Here is a 25,264-nt window from a genome sequence, read left to right as displayed (position 1 = left end):
GTTTTAAAAACTCTTAAAATAATAAAATATAGAAATGCTCATAAAAAGAAAAGATATGATGTCAAAACTTAATACCCTTAAAAAAATTAAAAAAATAAAAAATAAATAAAAACACTTTTAAGTATGCGATGATTTCGAGAATGAGTGAATTGAAAAAAAAAAATATAAGTTATAAAAGGTTATTTAACACTATCTTATGAAGTTCTACATAGATACTTTGCTAATTATTAATCAATATTTCCTTGAGCCTTTAAGGATTTCTAAAAACATTATTATCTTATATATTTAATGAGGTTATTAATTCAATGCACTTGTTTGAATTAGCATAAGAAAATTTTATTATTTAAACAAAGTTATTAATTTATGGTACATTGGTTTATCAAGGTTTACTTGTATCACAATTTATCTTTTATCAATTTCTTCTCTTGGTTCATGATTTCGAGATTAAATACTTATGCAAAAATTAAAGTACTTAATAAGTTAATAAATGAATTGATTCATCGTTAGTGTAAGAAGTCAAATTTAGACTAATTGGTATTTAATAAAACTCAAACCCTATCTTGATTAAATTCCATGTATTCATAAGTTTTTCAAACCTAATTTGTCAATACCAAACTCAATTGGTATTTTAAACAAGCTTAACTTATTATTCAAGATTGACTTATTTATCTAATTAGTTGAAAACGAAATGAGCTAAAAATAAGTTAATCTCAAGTCAAATTCAAACTTATTTAAATCTTATAATCTTATAATCAATAATTAAAAAAATAAAAAAGGCCTATTTACAATCTTACTATCAACAATAAACCATTCTTAATTAAGAAACTTGTAAACTTGAAGTAGAAAAAGGATATCAATTTTAGAGTAATAAACTTTGATGCAAAGCTTAGTTAATGGACTATTGTCATTTTCGAACTTATAATATTAAAGCAAATTTTCAAGGATAGAAATTGAATAACTTTCAAATGATTAAGTGATATTATTGAAGTTATAATTAAAACATAATTGATAATCCAAATTTGAACTAAATGCCTTAATGAAGGCTTCAAGGTCAAACAAGCAATAAAATATTAACGATAACTTTCTTAAATTAAAGCATATTAAAGAGTGTTATCATACAAAATAATTATTTTCAAAGAATTAAATATGAGAACTTTGCAATATATATAATTCATATTAACAGTTTATAATGTACAAAATTTGAACAAAGATATTCAATTTGTGAGACTTCTAAAAATACGTGATTTTTCAAATAAGATGGTACCATTGGGTCATGACTACTTTAGTGATTGAATTTATATTCTCGTACATAATGAGAATCAACACATAACCTTTGTTAACTAGGGCTACATATCGAGCATATAAAAGGAACTATTATTTTTCAAAATATGAAGTTTTTTAATGATGGTAAAATAGTTAAAATTCAAGTAAAACAAAGAAATTGAAAACATGAACACATAAGAAAAATGCAAAATTAATAAAAAAAAATAAAACCCCCCCAAAAAAAAAAATGAAGACGTACACAATAAAGATAAGAAAAAGTCCGTTAGTACTTTTGATAATGACAATATCATAAACTCCCATTATCATGACTTTTATTTGAGTTCTATGTCACAAGACTTGGATTGAGTTGTTGATATGGATGTATCCTTTGACGTAACCTTGTGGCTATTTATAATAATAATAATTATTATTAGAGCAAATTCACAATACTTTTGGTTCCATCTCTATAAGCAACTTCTTTTCTCCCAAAAAAAACAAAAACATTTTTAAATATTCATTTATTTTGTGTTATTATGGCAAAGTGCTTCAATAAAACATGTTATTTTTGGAGAACAATAAATTCATATTTATGTCTTCAATCCCCAAAAGCAAGAAAAAAAAAAGATTTATAATGTATGTTGATAACAAATTTGAAGAAATTAAATATGATTAAAAATTAATTTTAATTTAGATTTATACAAAAATGCGTCTAATTTTGCACGTGTTACAATTTAAACAAATTAAAAATAACAAAATATTAAAAATTGAAACTAATTATGGGAAATAATTAAACAAATTTTATGTTTCCATTATTTTCAAAACTATTTGATTTATATAATTAAACAAATTTAGAAAATTCCTTTTTTTTTTTTAACAAAAACTATTGAATTTATCTTATCAAACAAACTTCTAAATGAAAATTTTCAAAGATTGTTTTTTGTATTTTTCCCTACAATCTTGGTTTTGAAAATTATTTTATGAAAACAAAGCAAAATATGTTTTATCTTATATATATATATATATATGTATATTTAAATAATAATATTATTAATGTTTTCAATAATTTTGCATATATTTTGGCATTTTGCAAGCAATAATAGAAATAATGAAATATTATATATTGTAAGTAGAATGAGTAAAAATGATGGTTTGGGCGCACAAAAAGTGTTACTATAAACATTGAGTAAAAACATTAATTCAAAACTGATTCATGAAAATCAAATCAAAATGATTTTATAAGGCTTAGAGTGTGTTTGTTTTTTTGGTTTTTTATTGAAAATAATTTGTTTTTAGAATTTAAGTTTGTTTGTTTTTCTATTTTTTCATAACTTATTATAAACTTTTTATTGAATAGAAAAAGTCAAAATATTTAATTTTTTCTAAATAGAAAAAATAACATATTGATTTTTCTTTACTTTTTAATACTTAATATAAATAAAATACTACAAAACACTATTAAACATTAAGTTTTTATTTAGAATTACACAAAAAAATAAACACCACTTTAGTTTTATTTAATTTTTATCACATATAAACTGAGATTTAATTCATTTTTTTTACTTAAAACCGGTCAAATTAACCTTATTTACATCTCTAGATTTTAACATGAGAACGAAAGAGGAGGAAAATCTCAATACTAGTGGAGCCACATGGTATGACCTTCCATGGCATATTTGCATTGAATGTTGACTTTGATTGCCACAAAAATTAGGAAGGTAGGCTTCAAATTAGATTCTCAAGGACGATTCCTGTACCAAGGTTTGGAATCATCCTTAACCATGTTACAATATTGTATTCCTGTACCAAAGGAAGATCAATCAGGTGGTGAGACAACTGATCCATCGACATTTTTTTAGGACTTTCTCCAGCTAACCCACTTTTCGGTTGGTGCCCCACCTTAAATTGGGAGCACCAAATCCGGCTCCGACCTAGATTGTACTAGTCTCTCTCTGGATTACATAATCCTGTTTTGTTAAAAGGTCCATTTCACTTTTGGTCATCTCAAGAAGATAAGGGGTGCCCCTTAACTTAACATTAGAAAATGAAACTGTTGCATTAGGCCGTTGATTCCGTCAAGAAAGCCTCAGAAACCCATTGAAATGTCTTCATCATTTTTGACTGGGTACGTCACAGAGTTTCAGTTAAACATACTTCTCTAACTGACGTGACTTGGGTGAGGTTGGTGGGTTTAGCTTTTGGGATCGTGGGTCTTTAAAAAAATACTTTATGTCACTTTAACTGGTTTGGTTCACCCACCTAACAGATAATCTTCTCCTCCCCACTTCCATTTTCAGTCCTTATATTATATTCCTCCCATTTTTTTGCTGACCGAAGATTAACTAACTCAATAGTCAATACCCCCTCTCCTCCACAAAAAAATATCTAATGAATTTCAATTTCATTGCGTGAGATTAGAACTTTGATTCTGGGTTCATTGCGTGGCCTAGCAAAATTGGTGAAGCCTCCATGTGCTGAGGTTCACCGAGTAGATGAGTGTAGTAAAGTTGCGGTCAGTGCCATCCTGTCATCGCCCAATCATCAATCGCTTTTCTTAAATTCGTTTTCAGTCTCTCCCCCACGAAAAATCCACATACAAGAAACCCCCGCCTGGTAGCTTTTTGGTAAACGTGCCGTAGCGTGTCTAGTCAATGGGGGCATGGCAGCATTAGGATATAGGAGTTGGTCACTTCACCGCATTCACAGGAGCTACTCGGCTTGAGATGCCACGGAATGTCAAGTTGTAGCCTATGGGTCATAGTCTATTGAAAGATCAGTCATACTAGATTTGGTAATTACCCTCTTCATCGGTTACCTAGTCGATAATCTACATGTTACAGTAATTAATGATATCCAGCTCAGCTAAAGCCAAGTAATAATAATGTTTTTATTGGTGATGTGTCCCATGCTTTGTGGTTGAGATATATTAATCTCAAGAGTGATTGGTTTTCTTCTCCCATGTGAAAATTATTTAATATGATCACCAATCCACACGTAATAAACGAGACGAGAGAAGGAAAAGCAAAATACATTACGTATTTGAAATTTGAAACATAGATTTTTTTTCAAGGAATTAAAAGACCACCCCATCACCCAATATCGAATTCATATTTGGTAATGGTTTCTTTTATAGAAGAATATTTAATATATTTTTTAATTTTTTTGTAAAAATAAATTTTATTATTAAGAAAGCCATTAAAAAAAATCTTATAAATATTTTAATTCATGAGAAAAAAAATTTATAAGATGTGAATTTGAATAATAAGGTATATTTGGAGATAAATCAAGAGCCCTTTTTTTTTTCCATAGTAATAGCTTCTATGTTTGTATATTATAAAAACAATATTTTGATTTATGTAAGAAATTGTTTTATGATTAATAATATTTTACAATACCAATATTGTTATTTAAAAATAAAGATCAATTTTAATTAAAGCAAAAAATAAGAAATTATTCCAACAAGATTTGAAGAAATATTTCGTGAAAAGATGCTTGTTGAAATAAGGGTTATTATATACTTATTTAGTAGTTCAAGTGTGTTTGATAGTGATATTTGAAAGTGTTTTTAATATTTTTTATTTTTTTATTTTTTAAGTATTAAAAATATTAAAAATACTTGTTAAATTTATTATCAAATGAGTTATTCTTCTTGTAGAGATGTTTTTACTAAAAGTGTTTTTTCTACAACATTTCTATGAATGAGAATTTAAAAAAGTGATTCTATTAAATATTTTTAACAATATGTCATAAAAATTAAAAAAAAAATGCTTTTAATATTAATAAAATTACTAACTAAAAAAAAATTATAATAAACCAAAGGGTTTTATTACAAATATATATATAAACATTTATATTGTAAAAAAAAAGGTCAAAAAATTATTTTTACGATTATGAAAATAGAAACCGTGCTAATACATAAAAAAAATTAGAAATTAATGTCACTGAATTTATTACATGATAAGTTTGTAATGATTTCGATGGAATTGTAAAAAAATTCAAAATTATTTCATGGAGATATTCGTTGGTGAGAAATTTTCACAAAAAAATTGAAGGCAGTGAAATGATAAAAAAGTAGTGAAAAACGAAAAAAGGGTGATATTTAAAGAATATTTGAAAATTTTTGAAGCGTTTTTTTTTAAAAACACTTTCCAAATACTTCCTTAAAAACATTTTAATTGTTTTTCTAAAATTTTGGAAGTGAATAAGAAATTTTCATATTATTTTTTAACCTTTTAATTATATTAAAATATATATAATTTATAAACAAATAAATAATTTATAAACTATATACCGTACAACTTAATGCGACAGAGGAGAAGTTCGAGGCCATTTGTTTTTGTTTCCAGAAAACAGTTTATCAAAAGAGTCAGAACTCAAAATTTTGTGGAGTTCCAAAAATGACCTTATGAAATAGGAGTTTTTATTTTGGTTTTTAGGAGGAGAACGGTGGGTTGGTTGGTTAGTTAAAAGCCTTGATACAGTACCGTTAGTCACGCCAGTAATCGAGAAATCAAAATGGACGGCTGAGATTGGAGGGCGTAATTGGTGTAGCGTTGGATGTTGATGGAGGTGTATAAATATAGCATATATTCCAATCATCTCAGCGATGGTTTAATTTCGCTTCCTCTGCTCCGTTGAGAATATCCATCTCTGAAGAAATACCATTTTTAAGTATACCCATTCCCTCCAGTCTCTTCTCCTTCAATCTCTCGAGATTCCTTTTCCTTCGCAAGGTCGCAGAAGATGTTTTGTGTTTGATTTTGTAGCTTTTATTCTCTTATCTGGGAGTTCAATTTAAAAACCTCCCAAATGGGGGACTCGGAGGAAGCCCAAATCATCCCTGTGGAAGGTCAGTTTATATTTCTTTATTATACAAATTTGAGTTAACTTGAACCCCTGTTTGGTTTCCAGGAAAATTTTGGAAAAGAGACAGACAACAAAATTTGGAATATTGCTGCTTGCAGTGTTTGGGTTTGGAATAATTTAAAAATTCACCTATATTGATCCCAGTAGCTGCTTGGGATTTTTGTTTTCTGACGTCTTGACAATGATGATTATGAAACCCAATATTTAGAATTTTTCCTTATTTTCCCTTTTTGTAAGCTTTCTTAAGTCTAAAAACAGAGCGGCTCGAACTGATTTTGTGTGTGGGTGTTTTTCCTTTTTCTCTTTTTTTCTTTTTGGGACTGAAGAAATCGGAGAAACCAAAGAAAAACCAGAAATAAGACCACAAGATGGTTCAAAGAAACAGGATAGCAGCGATGATCAGAACTCCCCAAGAGGGGTATTGGAGATCCCAGTGTTGGGTGGGGACTCTGATCACAGTACCTGCAGCAGTTGCAGCTCTTCTTCCAACGACAAATCGACAGTTCATCAAGAGCTGGTACGCGAGACCCATCGATCACACTGGAAGAGTTTGTTTGGTGCTCTGAAGAAGAAGTCAGTCAGAAGATTCTCTACGATCCCGTCGCTGGCTGGTCACGAACTCTCAAGGATAAGTTTACGAAGGAAATTGGCTCGAATTCGCAGTGCTGAAGATCCAATTTCTGTTGAAGGTATGCCGGTGCCAAAGCCATCATGGCGGAGCTTCGATTACGCCGAGCTCGCCGCTGCTACTGATAATTTTAGCTCCGGTGAGGATAACCCTTTCTCCCTTTTTCATTTTATGGCAAGTATATATATGTATTGCAATCTTACAGATTTAAGACTGTATGGAAGGGGATACAAGTGAATTTTGAAAAGAATAGTTTATTTTTTCAAATCAAAATAAACTTTCTTTTATGATTAAAATAATTGTTTCCTAATTTCTAAAATTATTATTTTTACAATACTTTCCAAAAGGTGAAGCCGCCGTGTTCTTAAATTTTAGTTCTCCTTTTCAGATTCCTTTTCAATTGCTTATTTATTTATTTAATGGATTTAATAATGAAATAATTCTCAACATTTTCAAAATTCATAAGCTCAAATCAGTTTAGCAAGATAGTCTATTCTTTATACACTTGACCTTCGTAATTCAAAACTTGTCTATGGTGTCCAAGTAAATATTTTTGTTGGCTGCTTGGCTGCAGTGGAAAAGTCCATGAAAGGGCCCATAGATGCATAAGTCCTATAATGTGTCGACTTGGACGGCAGATAGTGTTGGCAATTTCCAATTTGCTAAGTTTGATTTATATTCATGGGGGTAAGACTCTGAATAATAGATGGGGCATTGTATGCCTTTATTAATGCCATTAATCATCCCATCTATGGATGGGGACATCAACTTCACGTAAGCGGTCAAAAGCAGCCTCTATTCCATACCAAATGAATAACGTTTCTTTAGAGGAGGAAGTTTTGACACAGGATTGAAGGGTTAGGATTTAGGAAAGTGATAGGGGGACTTCACTGCTTACTTGATTCTTACATTTAACTTCCCAAAGGGTGCAGGCGTCTTTGGTTGAATTGGTTTGGGTTGGGTGGGGTGGGTCTGGTTAATTGATGATAGAGATGAACATGTCCCCCAAAAAGTGTCCTCTCCCATCTATATAATTGTCTGGCACATGCCAGTGTAAGCAGATTCCAGGAGAGTACATTAATGGTGAATTTTGGGCAATTTTTTCTGGTGTTTTTCAGAATTTATTTTTGAGTCCTCAAAGTCCAAGTTGACTAGTTCACCCTGTGGAATTCCACAAGGACCAACTAAAAATGAGTGGTTACCAATTTTCAAATCACTTGCTACTTCTGGTCAATGGGTTGCAAGTGAACTTTAAGGATGATCATTGATAAGTTACTTCTGTGGCAGTTCATCAACTACATGTATAATGGTAATAGTTAATGTGAAACCAGCGGGTTTTGAAAAAATTGTATATATTGGATTGAATAACTTCAAATTTCAAGCTTAACCAAATCTTTTGCATCTTTTTTGGATTAATATACAAAGTTGTAGACTTACCCGTGCATGTATCTGACTTCGACAGAGAATTTGATTGGGAAAGGGGGGCATGCAGAAGTATACAGAGGGTGCTTATCTGATGGTCAACTTGTTGCAGTCAAGAAGCTAATGAAGAAAGAGAAGGAAGATGAGGAGAGAACCGGAGATTTCTTGTCAGAGCTTGGAATTATTGCACATATTGACCACCCAAATGCTGCTCGATTGATTGGGTTTGGTGTTGATGGTGGTTTGCACCTTGTCCTCCAATTCTCTCCTCAAGGGAGTCTTGCATCTGTTCTCCACGGTGATGTATCTCTCCTTACATTTTTTATTTCCTTCTTTAGATTTTATTAGAGATTTCTTTGCTTTAGTCACTATAAACATCCGACAGACCCCTTGGAAAATGAATTTTTGCTGCTCAGCAGCAGTAAGGGTGCCTCCTCCTACTATCCATAAAGCGGCAGGACCTTCTTGTTGGAAAATGCTTTCTCACTTTCTAGTAATGGACATTAATCACATATTTCTTTTACTGATAAGGAGACATTGAGTATTTCAGGTACAACAGAAAGTCTAGAATGGAAGATAAGGTTTAAGGTGGCTGTAGGGGTAGCAGAAGGATTGCAGTATCTCCACCAAGGCTGCCACAGGCGCATAATTCACAGAGACATCAAAGCTTCTAACATATTACTCACCCAAGATTACCAACCTCAGGTATTTCTGACTTTCATGTATTGTTTCTTGTTTGGAACAATCACAAGTTTGTGACTTCATTTATGCCTTGCAGATTTCTGATTTTGGACTAGCGAAGTGGCTTCCAGACAAATGGGCTCACCATGTTGTCTTCCCTATTGAAGGCACATTCGGGTAATTGCAGTGCAGCTTCAATGCTCTGTTTTGTACTTTTTTTTCCACTTTCATGTGTTCTTAATATTTGGGGCTTATCTTGGACTGGATTTCAGGTATTTGGCCCCGGAGTATTTTATGCATGGGATTGTTGATGAAAAGACTGATGTTTTTGCATTTGGGGTTTTATTATTAGAGCTCATAACAGGTCGTCATGCAGTTGATTCATCTCGACAGAGCCTGGTGATTTGGGTATAGTTAAACTAAAGTGAACTCTCATAAAATTTGCATTTGATCTCTGCATGTTATGTTAATTTGCAGAGTTTATGTTCACACCTTTATGCGTACAGGCAAAGCCACTGCTGGATGCAAATGATGTTAAAGAACTAGCAGATTCTCGGTTGGGAGATTGCTATGATCTTGGAGAAATGAAGCGAGCCATGCTGACAGCCTCAATGTGCATTCATCACTCATCCTCCATGCGTCCAGAAATGAACCGGGTATGAAGTTCTTATCTCCTCCCTCCATTCCTCAGTTCATTAAAATCTCCATTGTAATGGCACAAGATTGATAGCAGAGGTGAATTTTGGAGTATGTAGGTTGTGCAGCTACTGAGGGGAGAGGGCAAATCACCAGAACCAAAGCAGAAGTCCAATGTGGGGAGAGCCCTCATTTTAGATGACTCTGACTTGGCAGACTATACCCCTACTAGCTATCTGAGGGATCTCAATCGCCATATGGAGCTGGTTCTGGAATGACCCCTTGGTGCATACCTTCTTCACCATTGTTGTTGCTGCTGCTTTTGTGCAGTTATCAGTGTGAAAGTTTAGAATGGTGTGGCCCTACAATATATGCCACACCAGTTAAGATAGAATTAAGTCTTAGCATCCCAAAACCAAAAAGTTGTATTGGTTTTCCTAGGGGATGTATTGTTGTGTAGAGAAGACTAGCCGAGGAAGCATATGAACAATGCACAAGCATATAAGAGAAGAAGCATATGCGGATGGTGTGTAGTTGTATTGCATACAGATTAGAAATTTTATGTTTATTTGCTATGCTTCTCGGTCATCCATCATGGTTGTAAATATTTGTGATTGTGAAGTGGGAAACTGACCCACTCAGGATGGGTAAACAATGAAGATTTAGGGACTAAAAGAAATTGAAGAAAAGATGTTAGCTTCATGAACCAATTCCATTATACGTCTCATTCCCAAAAGTCTTTATTTAAATACAACATTATAAGTTCACTATTTTAACATGATATCTAAGGAAAAATAAATGTCGGGGCATGTTCCCTAATTTCCTTTATTAGCAATATTTGTAATATTTGTGCATTATACCATGTTTTTTTAAAAAAAAAATATTTGACAAATCAAACAAACTAGAGGAAAAGATATTCAAAATATGTGACAAGCATAAACAGAAGGTGAAATTTAGAGTGGAAGTGGGCTAGGGTTCATGAGTCGCTAAAAACTAGGTTGTTTTCTTAAGTGTGTTGGCTGTCAGCCTGTCACACAAACTATTTGGCAACTGGGCTGCAACAATAGGGTCCACAACACTAGTTAGGTGGGTCCGGTTGCACTGGATCAAATGAGTTGGGCCCTCGTCCATCGAAAGGCCCTTTTACAGCCATTTACCTGCTCCTGCTTGGCTGCTTCTAGTCCTATCATCATACTCGGAAAGGGTTTGTGGGATTGTTTGGAAGCATGGCTCCCGATGTTCTTGTACAAGCGGGGCTTCTGATCCTAACCCTAGTTATATTCGTTGCTATGTACAAGCTCCCCAAACAAGCCCTAGCCAAGCTCCGTCTCAAGAACCGAGCTACGGTCCAAGCCAACCGTCACTTCGTCCAAGGGGCTCAGCTACTCGCTCGAGCCAGATCCGCCCAGAAGCGAGCTACTTCCCTAACCCTAGCCCAAGGTGCAGTCGCCGAAGCCAACAAAGCCCTCAATCTGGACCCCAAGGACGCCGGCGCTCAGATCCTCAAAGCCTTGGCCTTGGATCTTCAGGGCCACAAGTCCTCTGCCCTCAGATCCCTCGACGCCGCCCTCTCGCCACCGGCAGTGAAGTCACTCTCTGATCGAGAGCGAGGGGACGCGCTGTTTAAGAGGGCGGAGTTGCGGGTGGCTATAAACCGGAGGCGGAGGGTTGACTCGGCGGTAGCGGACCTAGTGGAGGCGGTGAGGCTGAGCGAGGATAACTGCAAGGCGTTCTGTTTGTTGGGTGAGTGTTATGAGCACAAAGGGATGAAGGATGAGGCCAGGAAGGCCTTTCTCCAGGCCCTGAGGATCGAGCCCACTTCAGATGCTGCCCGCCAGGCCTTGGAACGCTTGGCCTCACCTTCCTGAACCTCAGAGTGGGCTGGGCTGGGCTTGACTTGACTAGGAAGTGCCTGCAGAGGAAGCCCAAAACATTTGATATTGAAAGACAGACAACGTTGTTATAATCCCAGTGGTCTCATCAGTTATTGTTTGGATGTAATGGTAATACACTTTTCCTTGTATGCAAAATTTCTGGTCCACACTGTTTTTGCATATTATGCAACAAGATAATGGATGTAACGCATTGGCTTTGCTATGGGTTCTCATGTGTTGATGAAAGGAAGGAAATATATACATATATGATAGGGCAGCAACAACGATCCAACGTTGTGCAAAATTGAAGAAAATTAAAAAAGAAATTCAGCTGTTAAGAAAAAAGATTAGGGCTCCCATTCAACATCCATTGAGAAGTTTACAAAACCTAGTTTTCCTAGCATAACTAGAACTTCATCTTGTCTCAAACAAAACCTCATATGTTTCAACAACTGCTAAAAGTCATGAAAGAGGTGGTGGGTCAGATGTGGGTCAGCTGGGTAGGAAGCACAAACAAGAGCTTTTGCTAATTGTTAGCATAATTGTGCGGTCAGTAGGACTGGTGAGGCCATATGAAAAACTCAGCTGGAGGCGGCAACAAAGCCATTGGGGTTGGCATAGAGGAGGAGGTCGTGCCTGGGGAGTTGGAGGCGCCCATGTTACTGGAGTGAAGATGGTTGAAGAGGTTGTGATGATAAAATGCAGTTGCAGTATCTAATGGAATTCCACATGGGATTGCAGGAATTGGTTGGATTGCGCCGAAAGTGATGCCACTGCTGCTGGCGCTGGACTGAGTTTGCTGGTCCAGGTTCAAACAAGGCTTCTGATCTGATTCAAGCGAGAGCTTTAGCCGCTTTGCTGCTCCACCAATGGGAAGAGCACTATTTGCAATTGCTTCCACATCATATCGGTTCATCTCGAAATTGGTCACCGCATTCACACCCCTGAACTTTATGGCTGCTATGTCATATGCCTCTGCTGCTTCCTCTTCGGTGGCTGACACCACGAGTTACAAGGGATTATTATGTGAACAATATGCTTCTTTTTGAGACCCCTCTTTTAAGACATTAGCCTAATTTTAGCACGTCCAGTGACCAGACGGGCTCAAACTGGTGAAGTTGTGGAGAATTTGAATTGACCTACAACCCTCTCCTCTTCAAACACTTTTCCTCACTTAAATCAGTCCACACTCCAGAATAGACATTCTGAAGCTCACCAGGTTTGAGCCAGTCTAGTCGTTAATCTCGTTATCATTATCTAAAGTTAAAATTGCATATTTACCAAATGTCCCCAGGTACAGGTCTTTATTTCCAGCAACTCGACCTATCCTTGCTTGCCATCGACCTTGTTGATGATGCCTGCAAGATCATTATACTTGCCCGCTTTACAACAAGCTAATATGTAGTCTTAATGGAAAAGAATATGTCGAAAATGGACTCAACACCGAAAGTTGTATGCTTCAAATGAATGGAAATGTTCAAACCTTGTGACACCCCTGTAAATGGAAGCTCCCCTTGAAAAGCCACTACTTTTCCTGAAAATTTTGGAAGAAATAAAAGTTCAATTTTTATTTATGGATGAGATAACAAATACAACAGACTACAGATAGGTGGGTTATGGTATACCTTCTCAGTGAAGCGATGAATTCTTGCTTGGTCACATGTTTCATCTCCTCCAATTCTTTGGTATAATTTGAAACCTGAAAGAAATGCCAACTACCTGGTTAACAAAGTCCTCATAATGGGTAAGTAGTTCTCCATCCAGCAAAAAGTGGTTCACAGAATTGAGAGTTTTAGAAGAGCATATATATTACAGGGAAATTGGTAGTTGCAGAAGCACCCCAGTACTTTAGAGCTGCTAAATCATAGGCCCTTGCTGCCTTTTCTTCCTTGTCATACCCACCTGATAATTTACACAAGTCCATCATAATTAATTTAATACTCTGTAATACTGTTCAACCCAGTATTAGAGGATTTGTTAGAAAGAACAAAGGAAGCGAACGGGATTTTCTTACCCAAGTACACTGTTAATTATGTGTGTTCACACATCCAGCAACAACCAACAATCCAGAATCCACGTTTCATGCAACAGTGAAGAAGAATTCCAATATCAGCTTACAGAATGGTCAAATATTTCTGCTAGAAAACTATTTCCCACAAGCAAACAAGAAAGAACCATATGCTACATGGTTTTTGTCAGATTCATATCCCGGCAAATAGTTTATTCCCTTTCTCAGAATGTGAGAAAAGTAAAGCGTGGAAAATCCCATTCTCAAGCATGTCTGAGTTGCTTCCAGTTTTCACATGTGAGCGGTTTGTGAGACTTCAAACTGCCTTAGCAAATTGTAAGTACAAATAAACAAACTGAACTTTTTTCCCCAACAAAATTTTCTAATAAATTTTCCATACTTCATCTAAAGATGCCCCCGCCCCCATTTTCCTGGTGTACCCACCAACATCTGATGTCAGTACATGAACAATGGGTTATGGGGTGGAACCCCGCCGCATCTCAGGCACCCTGGGCTGGCAGCCAGCGCTGGAAGCAGGGTGTTGACTCTAAGTTCTAACCATGGGATAAAGCCCTCCCCTCCATTCACACACAGAATACGGAAAGGACTTTTTAAAAATAAGAATTAAGATAAAAATAATAATAAGCCCACCTTACATGACTTGTAAAACTAGAATAATACAACCAGCATGAATAAATGCGTTTCAGCGAAAATGGTGGGTGCTTTTAATTTCAATTGGGTGGGTGGGTTGGTCAAACCTAGACTCTGTGTTGCAGGAAAAAGAAAAGCAAAAGTAAAAGCCATCTAATAAATTTTCAGAGCAAGTGTTCAGAGTTCAGACGCGTCCATGTCTGTAACATCTTGGCGGTGGTCCTGTCATCCTCGCAGCCAGAAAACATGATACGGGCAACTTATAGGAGAGGGGAGAGAGGAAAGCGATGAAGTTGGATGGAAAGAGAAGACAACAAAGCAAACCCACATGAACAAAATGGCGGCCCATCTGATCAAATCAATGAAAGAAGGGAAGCAGAGGGACAGAGAAAGTGCAGTGAAAGAAGTACAATTGTACCTATATATACCATCAGTCAATCAATCATCATAAAAGACTGATGAGATGGAAATGCCCACTACCACCACCACAGCCCATTAAATGTCTTTTTACTTCCACTCAGTGCATGCAAATTTCTTTTCATTGTTACAGTATTTTCCTTAATATATACAATATAGCATCGGATTTTCTTATATAAATGGACAGTATATGAGAGAGAGAAAGACCTTGACGCCCCTTCCTGGCCTGGCCCTCCCTTCTGCTGCTGTTATCCCACAGATGCGCTTCATATCTACCCGTCCACCTGTGTCTGCAAAGCAATACAGAAAGCAATAAACTAGTTTGTTCCCTATACACACTGATGAACAAGTTCCCAGGAACCCAAACACTTGAAACAGTGAATGCTGTTACGAAACCACTTGTTCCATGTGAGAAATGCTACCCAGAGAACTCACCTACACCCTCAACTGTAACACCTTTTTCATGTGAAAGGCAATCCACAAAACTCAAGACCATAAAAATGGCTCATATTTTGATTCAAAACCCCATTATCCACTTTTGGGATTCGAAAATGGAGTAAAGGGGTTCTAACAAAGGAAAAGATTGGACTAATGCCAGATGTAACCCAGAGAGGAAAAAACGGTATCCATACCTGGTAACTCCCCTGTAAATAGAAGTTCTTTGGCCAAAGGTATCAGCAATCTTTTTAGAGCAATCAGAATCAGCTGAAACAATAGCCTGCTGATCAGATCTCTGAGTAGTCGTAGTCGTAGTCGTAACCCCAAGTGACAATGCCCCTGTAGGACAATGCGAGAAGGCCAACTCGTTCCCTGACTCAATCGAATGACCTGGAAAATCGCTCGATGCGAGCTGGGTTCTCCCAATGGACGATGAGTCTTCCACTTCCGATCCCGAGTTAGTAGAAAAGGCTTGAAATCCTGCCGTCGCCGCAATGGCTTTGAGATCTTGTTGTTCGTTGAAGTAAGCAGAACCATGGTCGTAGATGTGAGTCAGGGAGGAATCTTGGGTCTCTGTTTGGCTCTCCGAATATCGGACCAAGGACGATGAGTCGCCGCCAAGGAAGTCCTCGAGCTTGGGAACCTGTTGGTGATGGAGTTGAGGGTCGACGAAGCTTGTGAGCATGGACGAGTTGGTAATGCTTGGTGTAGCAGCCTCTTTTACTTGATAGTCGTCTCCTTCTGTGTACATAACTTGAGGCTTAGGATTTGTCCACCCTGCAAAGAGACGCGTCAACTCAGTAACTCAGTTCGAGTTGCGCTAACTTGGATATGTAATCTCTATATACCCGTTTGATTGCTAAGAAACTAGGGCAAAAAAATACTGAAACAATATCTCCTATTGTGATTTGGTTCAAATGAAAAGACAAAATCAGCTTAACTAGCTTAGTTGAGTTCCCCCTTTCTTTGCTGCTATGCAATAGATAATATAAATTTCAAAACTCGCTTTCCTCGTTTTTCTAGGGAACCAAACAGAAGCCCAAAAAATTCTGGGTATTTTTAGTCATTAGCGGATGGACATAAGGAGTGAGCTGGGGCATTTCTCCAACTGACCGGCTGTCGGACACTAATGCTCCATTTGATTGCTGATAAATGACTGAAAACCAAGTCAAAGCGCGGAGTCCTACTACAGATTTGGGTTGGAGTTCTTCACATTTTCTCAGCAACCAAACAGAGCTTAAAGTCTCCAGATTAAATAAATAAAAAATGGGTATACCGTTTGCATAGAAGTTATCGACATAGTAATGCGGAGAAGCAGCAGACGAGCTCTCATAGGGCATAATCTGAGACTCTGAACACCGCAGCATTTCCATGGGAGAGAGCGAAAAAGAGAGCCAGTTAGTCACCGGTGCCATTGTTTTCGCGAACTTCTTCAGCCACTAATCTTTCGCTTCTCTAATAGCGGATCGCATTCATCCTCCGTTTGGTGGTGGAGAAAACTGAAACAAAGCCAGAATATCCCACGTTAAGCCAAACATCGAAGTCAAGTGGGAAAGATTAATTTTGGCTCTCTCAAGTCTCACCTCCCAAACAAGAACCCAAAAAGAAAATGAAATAGAAAAATAAAATCACCCACCCAATATTGGAAAAAGGAGAAGAAACAACGAAGCGTTAATTACCAGGAGTGAGCATGTGAGGAAGAGGAGGAGAAAAGTTGGAGAATGAGGAAGTAGAAGAAGGAAGTGGGGTAAAAGATAGAGAAGAGAGCAGAAGGAGCGTTGAAGGGTGATCAGAAACGCATTGCATGCAACTCCACTTGTAACTAAAGCTGCTGCTTCAACCTAACAAAAAATCACTTATGTAGAAAGTAGAAAGTAGAAAGAGAAAGCGAAAGAGGAGAGAGCGGGTGTGTGACTGTGTGGGAATTGGGATTAGACTGGGGAGCACTCAGCGGTTTCATATGCCATTGGGCGTAAAATCTGAGAGAGAGAGAGAGAGAGAGAGAGAGAGGAGAGCAGAGAGAGGTTTATGTGAAATTATGAATAAAATAATAGAGAGGAGTGACTTTTTAGCTCTGCGCTCAGGAAAATTTGTCTGAAACAAACAACGTTGCGAAGGATCCGGGCTGGCAATACCCACAGTGAATTTGTTACCCCCTTACTTCTCCCTTCTTACCCATTTGCCCTTTTCTTTTCTCTCTATTCTCCACACTTGCCCCCCTCTTTTTTTCTTATTTTAACTTAAATTATTCACTTTTTTTCCCCTAAATTATCTTACTTAAATTTATTTATTAAATTTTCATACCATATTAAAAATATTTATAAATACATAAAATAATTATAAAAAAATATCATGATATAAAAAAGCCCTCCTCCCATATTTTATTTTATTTTTAATTAAGTAAACAAGCTATTCTATCAAACATTTTTTTTTTTTTGCTTTAAGTCACCTCATCATCAGACTATTTTATCAAACATATGTAAGTTTATTAAATTAATTTAATGATTTAATAATTTAATTTAAGATATTAAGTTTAAATATATTTAATAAAATACCTTTAAATTTTTAGTTAAAATAATTAATTAGTTTTAAATTTTAAATCTCTTTTACTATTAATGACTTCACATTTTTTTTATATTTTTTTATATTATATAATGTATTACTTAAGATTAATAAATATAAATGTTAATTAAAATTAATAAGAATAAATATATGAATTTGATGATTTTAAAAAGTAAGCTAATTTTATCAAATAACTTCAATGCCTAAAATAAAAATCAAGTAATATTATAAAAATCATACAAAAGGAAATTCATGCCCAAATTGATAATTATTTTTTAAAACAATTTTAAAAATGGTTTTTGAAAATTATTTTATAATGTTTTATAAAATAGAATTTGTTCAAAAGTCTAAAATGTTTTTAACCTATTTTTATTATTTTTATATATGTTTTAAAAATATTTTTTATGTATAAAACTTTATTTTTAATCATTATACATGTTTATATAGTTATTTTTTAAAGCAACTCCCAATAAATAAATTTAAAAAATTGAAAACAATAAAAATATGTTTTCTGAAGAAACCTTATTTTCTATTTTTAAAAATAGAAAATAAAAAACAATTTTCTTGTTGTCAAACATTTTTCCAATTTTTTTATTATAAAAAAGTATAAAACTATTTTCAAAAACAATTTTCAAACAACCCCATAAAACTTGTTATAAAAATAAAGTCCATAACATTTATCACTCTAGAATTTTAAACCACTTAATCTCAAAACTTAAATAATATTTGTATTTAAGTATGATGTGTTGGTATCGAGCCAATCAGAGTCAAGTCCATCTAGTTTCACTTGAGTCAGGTAAACCTCCTCCCTTTTTTGTGCTTCTTGAAGAGTCCGTCCTACTTTACTAGAGTCAAACGGGCTTCTTCCTTGCACAAAATGATGTTCGGACGGGTGGTCCGAGTGCATCCTTTCGAAGCTTAAGTTATACAACAATAACTCTAACTATTTTGTGGGAGATAATGAGCATATGTGCACGCATAGCTTGTTTGTGCTTTTTAAGGGGTTTATATAGAACTGATGACACCATCACTATATTGTTGACTATGCAGTCTAGCTTTTCTTGTAATAATGATTGCCCTTAGGGCAGCTGAGCAATCATATCAAATAAGGGCAACTGACTGGTGCTATCTACTGATGTGCCAAAATCTCGGATCTTGCAACTGACTGTTTATTTAGTTTGTCAATGTCTGAGATTATGTGTAACAATTAATTGACATTAACTTTTGGACGTAAATGGAGTTTCGTTTGTTGCTTAGACATCATGCGTCTAATCCATCGTTCAGATGTCAGGTGTCTAGGTCGGCGCTTAGACATCAGGTGTGGTTGATCACTCATACCAAAAGTCTTGAGGACTTGATTGGACTGGTTTGTCCGTCTAAGAGTCCAACGAGCCTAGCTTGTCGATTCCGTCTAAGCTTGTGGAAGAAGGGAGACCTCTCACTTCTGGTGCCAGATAGAGTGATCTCGATGGGTAACAAGTTTGGCCTGGTCGACCAAAGGGTCTTGAGCTCGAAAAGCACGTGTGAAGGAAACCATGCTTACCTCATGTGTATTTAGAAAAATCCTTCAATTTTAGATATTAAATTTTCAATAAAAAAAAATCCCCTTTTAAGATCCTTTTTCTAATTCATGATAAGGACTCCACGATCGTGATTAAAGAAACAGAGATGGAAAATCTTTGAGCTCCGATTTGGTCGTCAGTGAATTATAAACATTAACAACAAATATCAAATGGGTCATGTCCATTAATTTTGGGCCTTAAGTTTTTTTCCTTTTTGGAAGTCAAAGCACCAATTAAGCATCCAATAAAACGAGTGAATACATGTCATCTGGAGTGGAAAAATGCCAAAAAAAAGCCTGGAAAAATGTGGTGCTGCAAAATCAAAGTGCGAGACCACTCACCCACAATTCCGGAAAACACTCAGCCCCATTCCCTGGCCTGCTTCCTCACTCCTATTCTTCTCTCCTGCTTTGGGGGTCACTGGCTCCCAATTCCACCCAACTTATCTTTCACAAAATTAATTTTGATTTAGAAAGTTTATTTACATAAATGAGAATTGGGTAAATGGTTGGCAATTAGTATGACCTTTGAAAATGACAGGAGACATGATTTGGGAGACACACATATTCTGGAGGAATCTTCCTTTAGATCAATGCTTGGATCACACAGCTTTGGAGATGATTGCCAAAAGAAGAATAATGTTGGATGGAAAATGAATTGGAGGAAATCCCTTTCCAGGCAAACCCTAAGTAAAAAGGGGCCGTTTGCCATTTTCCTTTTTCACTTTTGACTGGAAATTGGAAAACTTTTCCACCTAAAGAGATGTGGCATATGGTAACTACTCAGTACTAACTAGGAAGGGAACTTGTTCGACCTTTGCATGGATGCCTCCTCAAGGGTAAGGGCATGGTCGAAAGCAGTCATAAATAATAATAATTACCACGAGACAGAAAAAACTAATGCATCAGATGGAGACAATTGATTGATGACAGGAGTATGAATTACAGACCAATCAACTCCATTCGTGGAGGTGGAGCCACTAGGGTTTTTCAATCATGGGTTTCTATTATTTCAATCAAATTTTCTCCAATAAATATCCCTCCTTATTGAATGCATGAATTAATATTAAAATTATCCTATCATACTTTTCAGAATTTTAAAACTTGAATAGGATGTGGATGTGAGTGCGTATGAATTTAATTATCAAAATATAAAAAAACATTTTTTTATAATTTTTTTTAATAACGTGAACGGATTTTGAATCATGTCATTCAATCAACTCGAATCGAATATGATTAATCTAAATTCAATTCGATATTTAAAAAATTAGATGTAAACTTGAATTAGACTCAAAATAATCATCGATTCACTCAAAATACAACCTTATGAATGTTTGGGTGATTCTTACTTAGTCACATTGAAACCTTTACAAGTACGTGCTGATAAAAACGGGAAACGTAAGAGGGGCGGGCGTGAGAGGGAGAGGACAAGAATGGAGTAGAGAAAAAGTTGGGGAAGGATTTCCACAAGGAGGGATGGGTTGGTTGTGAACAGAAAGCAAAGAGGCTCAAGGGATATGGTTAGGGGTGTCATCTTCTTAAAGGGGATTGGGGTTTTTGGAGGGTTTTGAGTGGCATTTTGTAGATATAAAATAATGTAGCAGAGAGTCGTGGGATGAGATATGAGAACACGTAGGGTTGGTTCATTCGTTGAAACTTCGGCGCCCTGCCACTCCCATCCAACGCAAGCAAAAGCACTCAAAGCAAGTAGGTTTTCAGCATTAGTTTGGCTTTATCCTTTTATGAATAATGGACCCTCCCATGATTTTGCTCTTGGCGTCTTTGATTGCCGCACCCCTTTCCCCTTCTCCCTTCTCGCTCCTCACTACTCATTCTCTCTAGGCCTTTTCCTTAAATCCCTTCCCTGGATGCTTCTTAATCCCTCCGACAACGTTATCCTAAATCATGATTTCTTCTATCCATCTAAAAGCTTTAATGCCCATTTAAGTTTTGATTAAATATAGGGTTTTTTTTAAAGATGAAAATAATGCAAAAATTGAAATGGCATTCTCATCCGATCATCCCAAGCAGTTTGGATTTAAGACGAAAACAAGCAAAGTCCGTACCAAGTTGCACAAATGGTGAGCAGCATTTTAGAACGGCATGTGACATCACACGTGGTGCATCCACACCAATTATCAGGGAATTCTGGGAGGTATAATTAATGCTAGGCAAACCCTTTCATCTTCTGAATCAACGGTGGAGAATAGCGACACATGGAGGAGAGAGATAGAGAGGGAGGGGGAGTAGGATTAGAGTAACATGCATGGATATGATAGACTAATTAATTAAAGGAAGGAAGTCCTGGTAGAGAAGAATGGATCCTCGGTCCTCATCATCCTTCTTATCTCTTTCTTTAATTACATGACTGATGACACACACTGTATAAATGTAATCACTGCTTTTGACCTTTGACCGAAAGGGCACGTGCGCTGCATCTTTTTGTTCAAATATATCGGTGATTTCGGTGGTCCACGTGACATGATCGAACGTACTTTATTTTTTAATCCTTGGCTTGGATTCCAATACTCTCCCTGATGAGTAATGCCTTGGTAACTAATCAAAGTGTGAAGCCAAAGCACGAGGCCCTTGGGATTAAAAATTAAAATAAGGTTTGATTGTTGGTCTCTACACTCTCCTTAGTCCTTCCTTCCCTCACCACATTGGATTCTAAATCTGATTTTCTCTATTTCATTACTTGTCACTTGTATCACACACCTATACTTTTATATTCCTCCATGTTTCAACTCTTGTATGCCCACTCAGTATTTTATGTATCATGTTGCTTCTATCCAAGAAAGAAAAATAATATTTAAAAAAAATGATTTTCTCATTTACTAAAAAATATATAAAATATAAAATATAATTAAAATTAAAATCTTTCTCTTTAGTCTTTTCCTCATCAACCAAACATACCCTAAACCGGTTTTCTAGAAGCCCAAAAAAGAGAAGCAAATGGGCCAACTTGTGATACTTGGGCTCAACTAGTTATCCCCACAAAACTCAGCCCAACTACCTGCAGTAAGCCTTAAACTAGGCTGATTATGGGCCAAGGCCGAGAAAAAGCATTAGGTTTTATATGTCAGCTGAGCTTCCCGTCCATGGCCATACAAAAGGTTGTCCTGGGCCCTGGCAAAAACAAAAAATTGAAATACAAAATGTTACATTGAAAGAAGTAAGAACTCAATATAAAAGTATCTAACCGAAGGAATGTGCCGCACGATGAATTGGGTCCGACTCCTTGGTCCTCCCCACACTCCCCAATCATCCTCCCAAAATTTAATGGTCTTGTTTCAATGCTTTGAATGTGAACCTCCCCCCGCTCGTCCTTTTTGAAAGACCCTGACCCGACTGCTTTCCTCCGAGCCCCATGTGTTGTTGTGTTTTCAATGCGCCACACGTTACCAGACTGCGGTTAATTTTGTTAGCCGCGTCTTGGTCTTCTTTATAACCATAACTATCATCTAATGACGCAATAATCAAAGGTTGAACTTAGAACCTACTCAATAATGGGTGCAATTAAACCTTCAAATCAACACGACTCCAACTACATAAAGAAGTTCCAAAGAAAGGCTAAAGTAAACAACTCTACACCGTCTAAAATCTTTTTATCCTGTAAAACTTTACGATCGTCAATTGGAGAGAAATTAGTCTAATTGACTTGCCCTCTCTAATTATTTATTTTTGTACTATAATTGAAATTTTTTATTTAAATCTATCTACCCACACTTCTAGAGTGTGAAAGAGATTAGCACAATTTGTGGGAACATAGAAAAGTAAATAACAATAATCATAATGTCAACACTACAAACAAAAGTAATTATGAGAAGATCATTTACTACCATTGCAATTTCAAAATTAATTGATGACAGCGAACAAAAGGTTGAAACTGAAGTCTAGCAAAAAGAAATGAAATCTAACTTAGGAAAACACAAGACTCAAAGAGTAATTAGATGAAAATACTTAGTACCTTATCCCTTAACCTTTAAAAAGAAGTTGTGTCCAAGAAAATAAGCAAAGAGGAAGAGACCACAAATGAGGATTAGAAAGAATAATCCCGCCACAATCAAAGGTAGGAGAGACAATCATCTTAAAGGGAAAGACAACCTTCTTTGATATCTTTAATTTTTAATGATTGGACATAGGGTGGTTGAAATCCAATTTTAATATGACCCAATTATCAAATAAAACGCGAAAAATGTTTTTACATTTGAATTTTAAAGTAATGTTTTATACCAAGAAATGATATCATAAGAGATCATTTTGAAGAGGGAAATATTTAATTTATATATAAAAATTGATGCTATCAAGTTAAAAATGTTTGATATAAAAATTATGTGTATATATATATATATATATATAAAGTAAATAAATTATTTCCCGATAACTTTTTATCTTATCTTGCATTATTTCCCATAAATTAAACATTATCTTAATGAAAAATTAAACCAAAATCCAACTTAATTGGGGTTTAAATCAGTTGACATTATTAAAAATTATTAATTAATACAAAAACAACATCATTGTCACAATTGAGTTGAATTGAGTGAATGCAATTACAAATATGCCTTGAACCAAACAAACGAAACAAGTTTTATTTACTTATTCATTTGTTTGCAATATACATGAAATCAGGACATATATTAAAAGATATATTCTTTTTCATAGGCATCTCTCTCTCTATGAAATCAGGACATATATTAAAAGATATATTCTTTTTCATAGGCATTTCTGTAGAGAGACAGCACCATCGACCCACTTTGGAAAAATGGGTCCAAAAGATGATGGAGGTGCGGGGAATCGAACCCCGTGCCTCTCGCATGCGAAGCGAGCGCTCTACCATATGAGCTACACCCCCGGATGGTCTGTCGGGGCACTATATTTAATATCAATTAATAATTCATCAAAGTTAGGCTAATCCCTTTTTGGTTCTCCTCCATAGAATTTCTCTCAAGATTTCCTACCACACCCTCTGCAAATATGATCGTGGAGCCCTCACCCAAATCTATCAGGGAAATGTATTGAGGAAATTTTATTAGTTGTATAGAATGGATGATGAATTAATGGATGAGTTTGTATTTATTTTGAGACGGTGATTTATTTGTCATACAAGGTTGTTCATGCTAATCATGTATTAAAAATGAGGTTTTGAGGTTTAGAGGTTTATTAAAAATAAAAATGAGGTTATAAGTATGTGCATTCATGAATCTATTAATGTTGAAACTAACAAAATTGATTGTTGAAAAATTATTATATATATATTTGTTATGTTGAGTGGATTGTTTGTTGTCATTTTTTTATTTGTTTAGATATATCATATCTCTCGATGAAAAAAAATTGTGGAGGACTAAGGAAAATTAAAGAACGTTTTTACGGGAGTGAGAGTTGTTTGATTATCTTTGGTTGTTGTGGAAAGTTAGATTATATTTTGATTATGATATTTATTTGTATAAGAAAAAACTATGATTTGTATGAAGGCGGTACATCATAAAACTAATGTATGTAATGAAATCATAATCTCGTTGATAGTGAAACTCTTTAAGGTTTTTTGTATTATAATTATTACAAGGTATCCTCGATCCTTTTATTACTCAATCTTGAATGTTAGGATTGGAGTATGAATGCATGTTTTGTGATGACTTAATGGAGATTACCTAAAAGATCCTTACTTTAATATTTTGTATATTTAATCAACTTTAAACTAATAAGAAAATTGATTGATGTTGACGATCAACCAAGATTCAATGTAAGTTTGTATTGTTTCTCGTTGTTCAACTTTAAAGGGTTCATTGAGGTGGAAGATGGGGGAGTCCAAATTGGCCTTTACGATTTTCTTGCTTTTTTGTTCTTTTCTTAACATTCAAGCAATTCTAAAATTATATCCTTCCAAGGTCAATATTTAAGACTTGATCCTAAATTGACTAATCTCTTGAAGTTCAATCTTCTTAAAAGAAAATTAAACAAGGTTCTACTAATTTCAATTTCATCTCTCTAATGCCTTCTAAAAATTTAGACCTAATTCTTTATCGTTTCTATTTTTCAAAATAAATCGTGATCCTTCATGAGAATCATGAGACAGTCCTGATAATTATAATTTCACAACACATCATTCAATTAGTTTCATGTCTTTTACACGATGTGCTCAAGACATAATTGTAGCCATAACATAAGATGCCATAAATTTTGGAAATATTTTTTGAATTGCTGTTTTTTAGAAAATATTCATTTTAAATTGCTTTATTTGTTATGTAAAAGCACCT

The 25,264-nt window shown here is 35.3% G+C and overlaps 3 protein-coding genes and 1 non-coding gene across 4 annotated transcripts; 2 read left to right on the top strand and 2 right to left on the bottom strand.

The window, feature by feature from the left end:
* The first annotated feature begins 5,574 nt into the window (after positions 1 to 5,574).
* LOC100855257 (receptor-like cytosolic serine/threonine-protein kinase RBK1) lies at positions 5,575 to 10,081 on the top strand. The gene is made up of 8 exons (XM_059738581.1): positions 5,575 to 6,109; positions 6,453 to 6,893; positions 8,217 to 8,474; positions 8,727 to 8,881; positions 8,955 to 9,034; positions 9,130 to 9,265; positions 9,364 to 9,513; positions 9,613 to 10,081. Exons 1-8 carry the CDS (start codon positions 6,070 to 6,072, stop codon positions 9,769 to 9,771), a joined length of 1,419 nt encoding a protein of 472 aa, XP_059594564.1. The 5' UTR covers positions 5,575 to 6,069; the 3' UTR covers positions 9,772 to 10,081.
* A 638-nt stretch (positions 10,082 to 10,719) lies between these two features.
* LOC100854495 (uncharacterized) lies at positions 10,720 to 11,590 on the top strand. Its single transcript, XM_003635494.4, has one exon. It carries the CDS (start codon positions 10,720 to 10,722, stop codon positions 11,359 to 11,361), a length of 642 nt encoding a protein of 213 aa, XP_003635542.1. The 3' UTR covers positions 11,362 to 11,590.
* A 111-nt stretch (positions 11,591 to 11,701) lies between these two features.
* Positions 11,702 to 16,895, bottom strand: LOC100854470 (AP2-like ethylene-responsive transcription factor AIL6). The gene is made up of 10 exons (XM_059738580.1): positions 16,561 to 16,895; positions 16,158 to 16,380; positions 15,076 to 15,658; positions 14,651 to 14,733; positions 13,382 to 13,390; positions 13,181 to 13,269; positions 12,993 to 13,066; positions 12,851 to 12,901; positions 12,649 to 12,725; positions 11,702 to 12,363 (listed from the first exon to the last, which is right to left on the bottom strand). Exons 2-10 carry the CDS (start codon positions 16,294 to 16,296, stop codon positions 11,918 to 11,920), a joined length of 1,551 nt encoding a protein of 516 aa, XP_059594563.1. The 5' UTR covers positions 16,297 to 16,380; positions 16,561 to 16,895; the 3' UTR covers positions 11,702 to 11,917.
* A 6,894-nt stretch (positions 16,896 to 23,789) lies between these two features.
* TRNAA-CGC (transfer RNA alanine (anticodon CGC)) lies at positions 23,790 to 23,862 on the bottom strand. The gene has a single exon. It is a non-coding gene; the product is annotated as a tRNA-Ala (tRNA).
* Positions 23,863 to 25,264: the final 1,402 nt, after the last annotated feature.

The sequence above is a fragment of the Vitis vinifera genome, chromosome 7 (genome assembly GCF_030704535.1).
Source record: "Vitis vinifera cultivar Pinot Noir 40024 chromosome 7, ASM3070453v1".
In the NCBI taxonomy this organism is placed as follows: domain Eukaryota; kingdom Viridiplantae; phylum Streptophyta; class Magnoliopsida; order Vitales; family Vitaceae; genus Vitis; species Vitis vinifera.
This window is presented reverse-complemented; position numbering and strand designations above follow the sequence as displayed.

Excerpts from the sequence above, each read along its gene's own strand:
- LOC100854470 (XM_059738580.1), bottom strand. The coding sequence starts at position 16,296 with ATGGCACCGGTGACTAACTGGCTCTCTTTTTCGCTCTCTCCCATGGAA. Across the intron at positions 14,734-15,075 it reads ATTTACAGGGGAGTTACCAG|ACACAGGTGGACGGGTAGAT; the intron begins GTATGGATACCG and ends ATTGCTTTGCAG. Across the intron at positions 12,726-12,850 it reads ATTTACAGGGGTGTCACAAG|GCATCATCAACAAGGTCGAT; the intron begins GTTTGAACATTT and ends ATGATCTTGCAG.
- LOC100855257 (XM_059738581.1), top strand. The coding sequence starts at position 6,070 with ATGGGGGACTCGGAGGAAGCCCAAATCATCCCTGTGGAAG. Across the intron at positions 9,035-9,129 it reads CCTATTGAAGGCACATTCGG|GTATTTGGCCCCGGAGTATT; the intron begins GTAATTGCAGTG and ends ACTGGATTTCAG. Across the intron at positions 9,514-9,612 it reads TGCGTCCAGAAATGAACCGG|GTTGTGCAGCTACTGAGGGG; the intron begins GTATGAAGTTCT and ends TGGAGTATGTAG.
- LOC100854495 (XM_003635494.4), top strand. The coding sequence starts at position 10,720 with ATGGCTCCCGATGTTCTTGTACAAGCGGGGCTTCTGATCCTAACCCTA.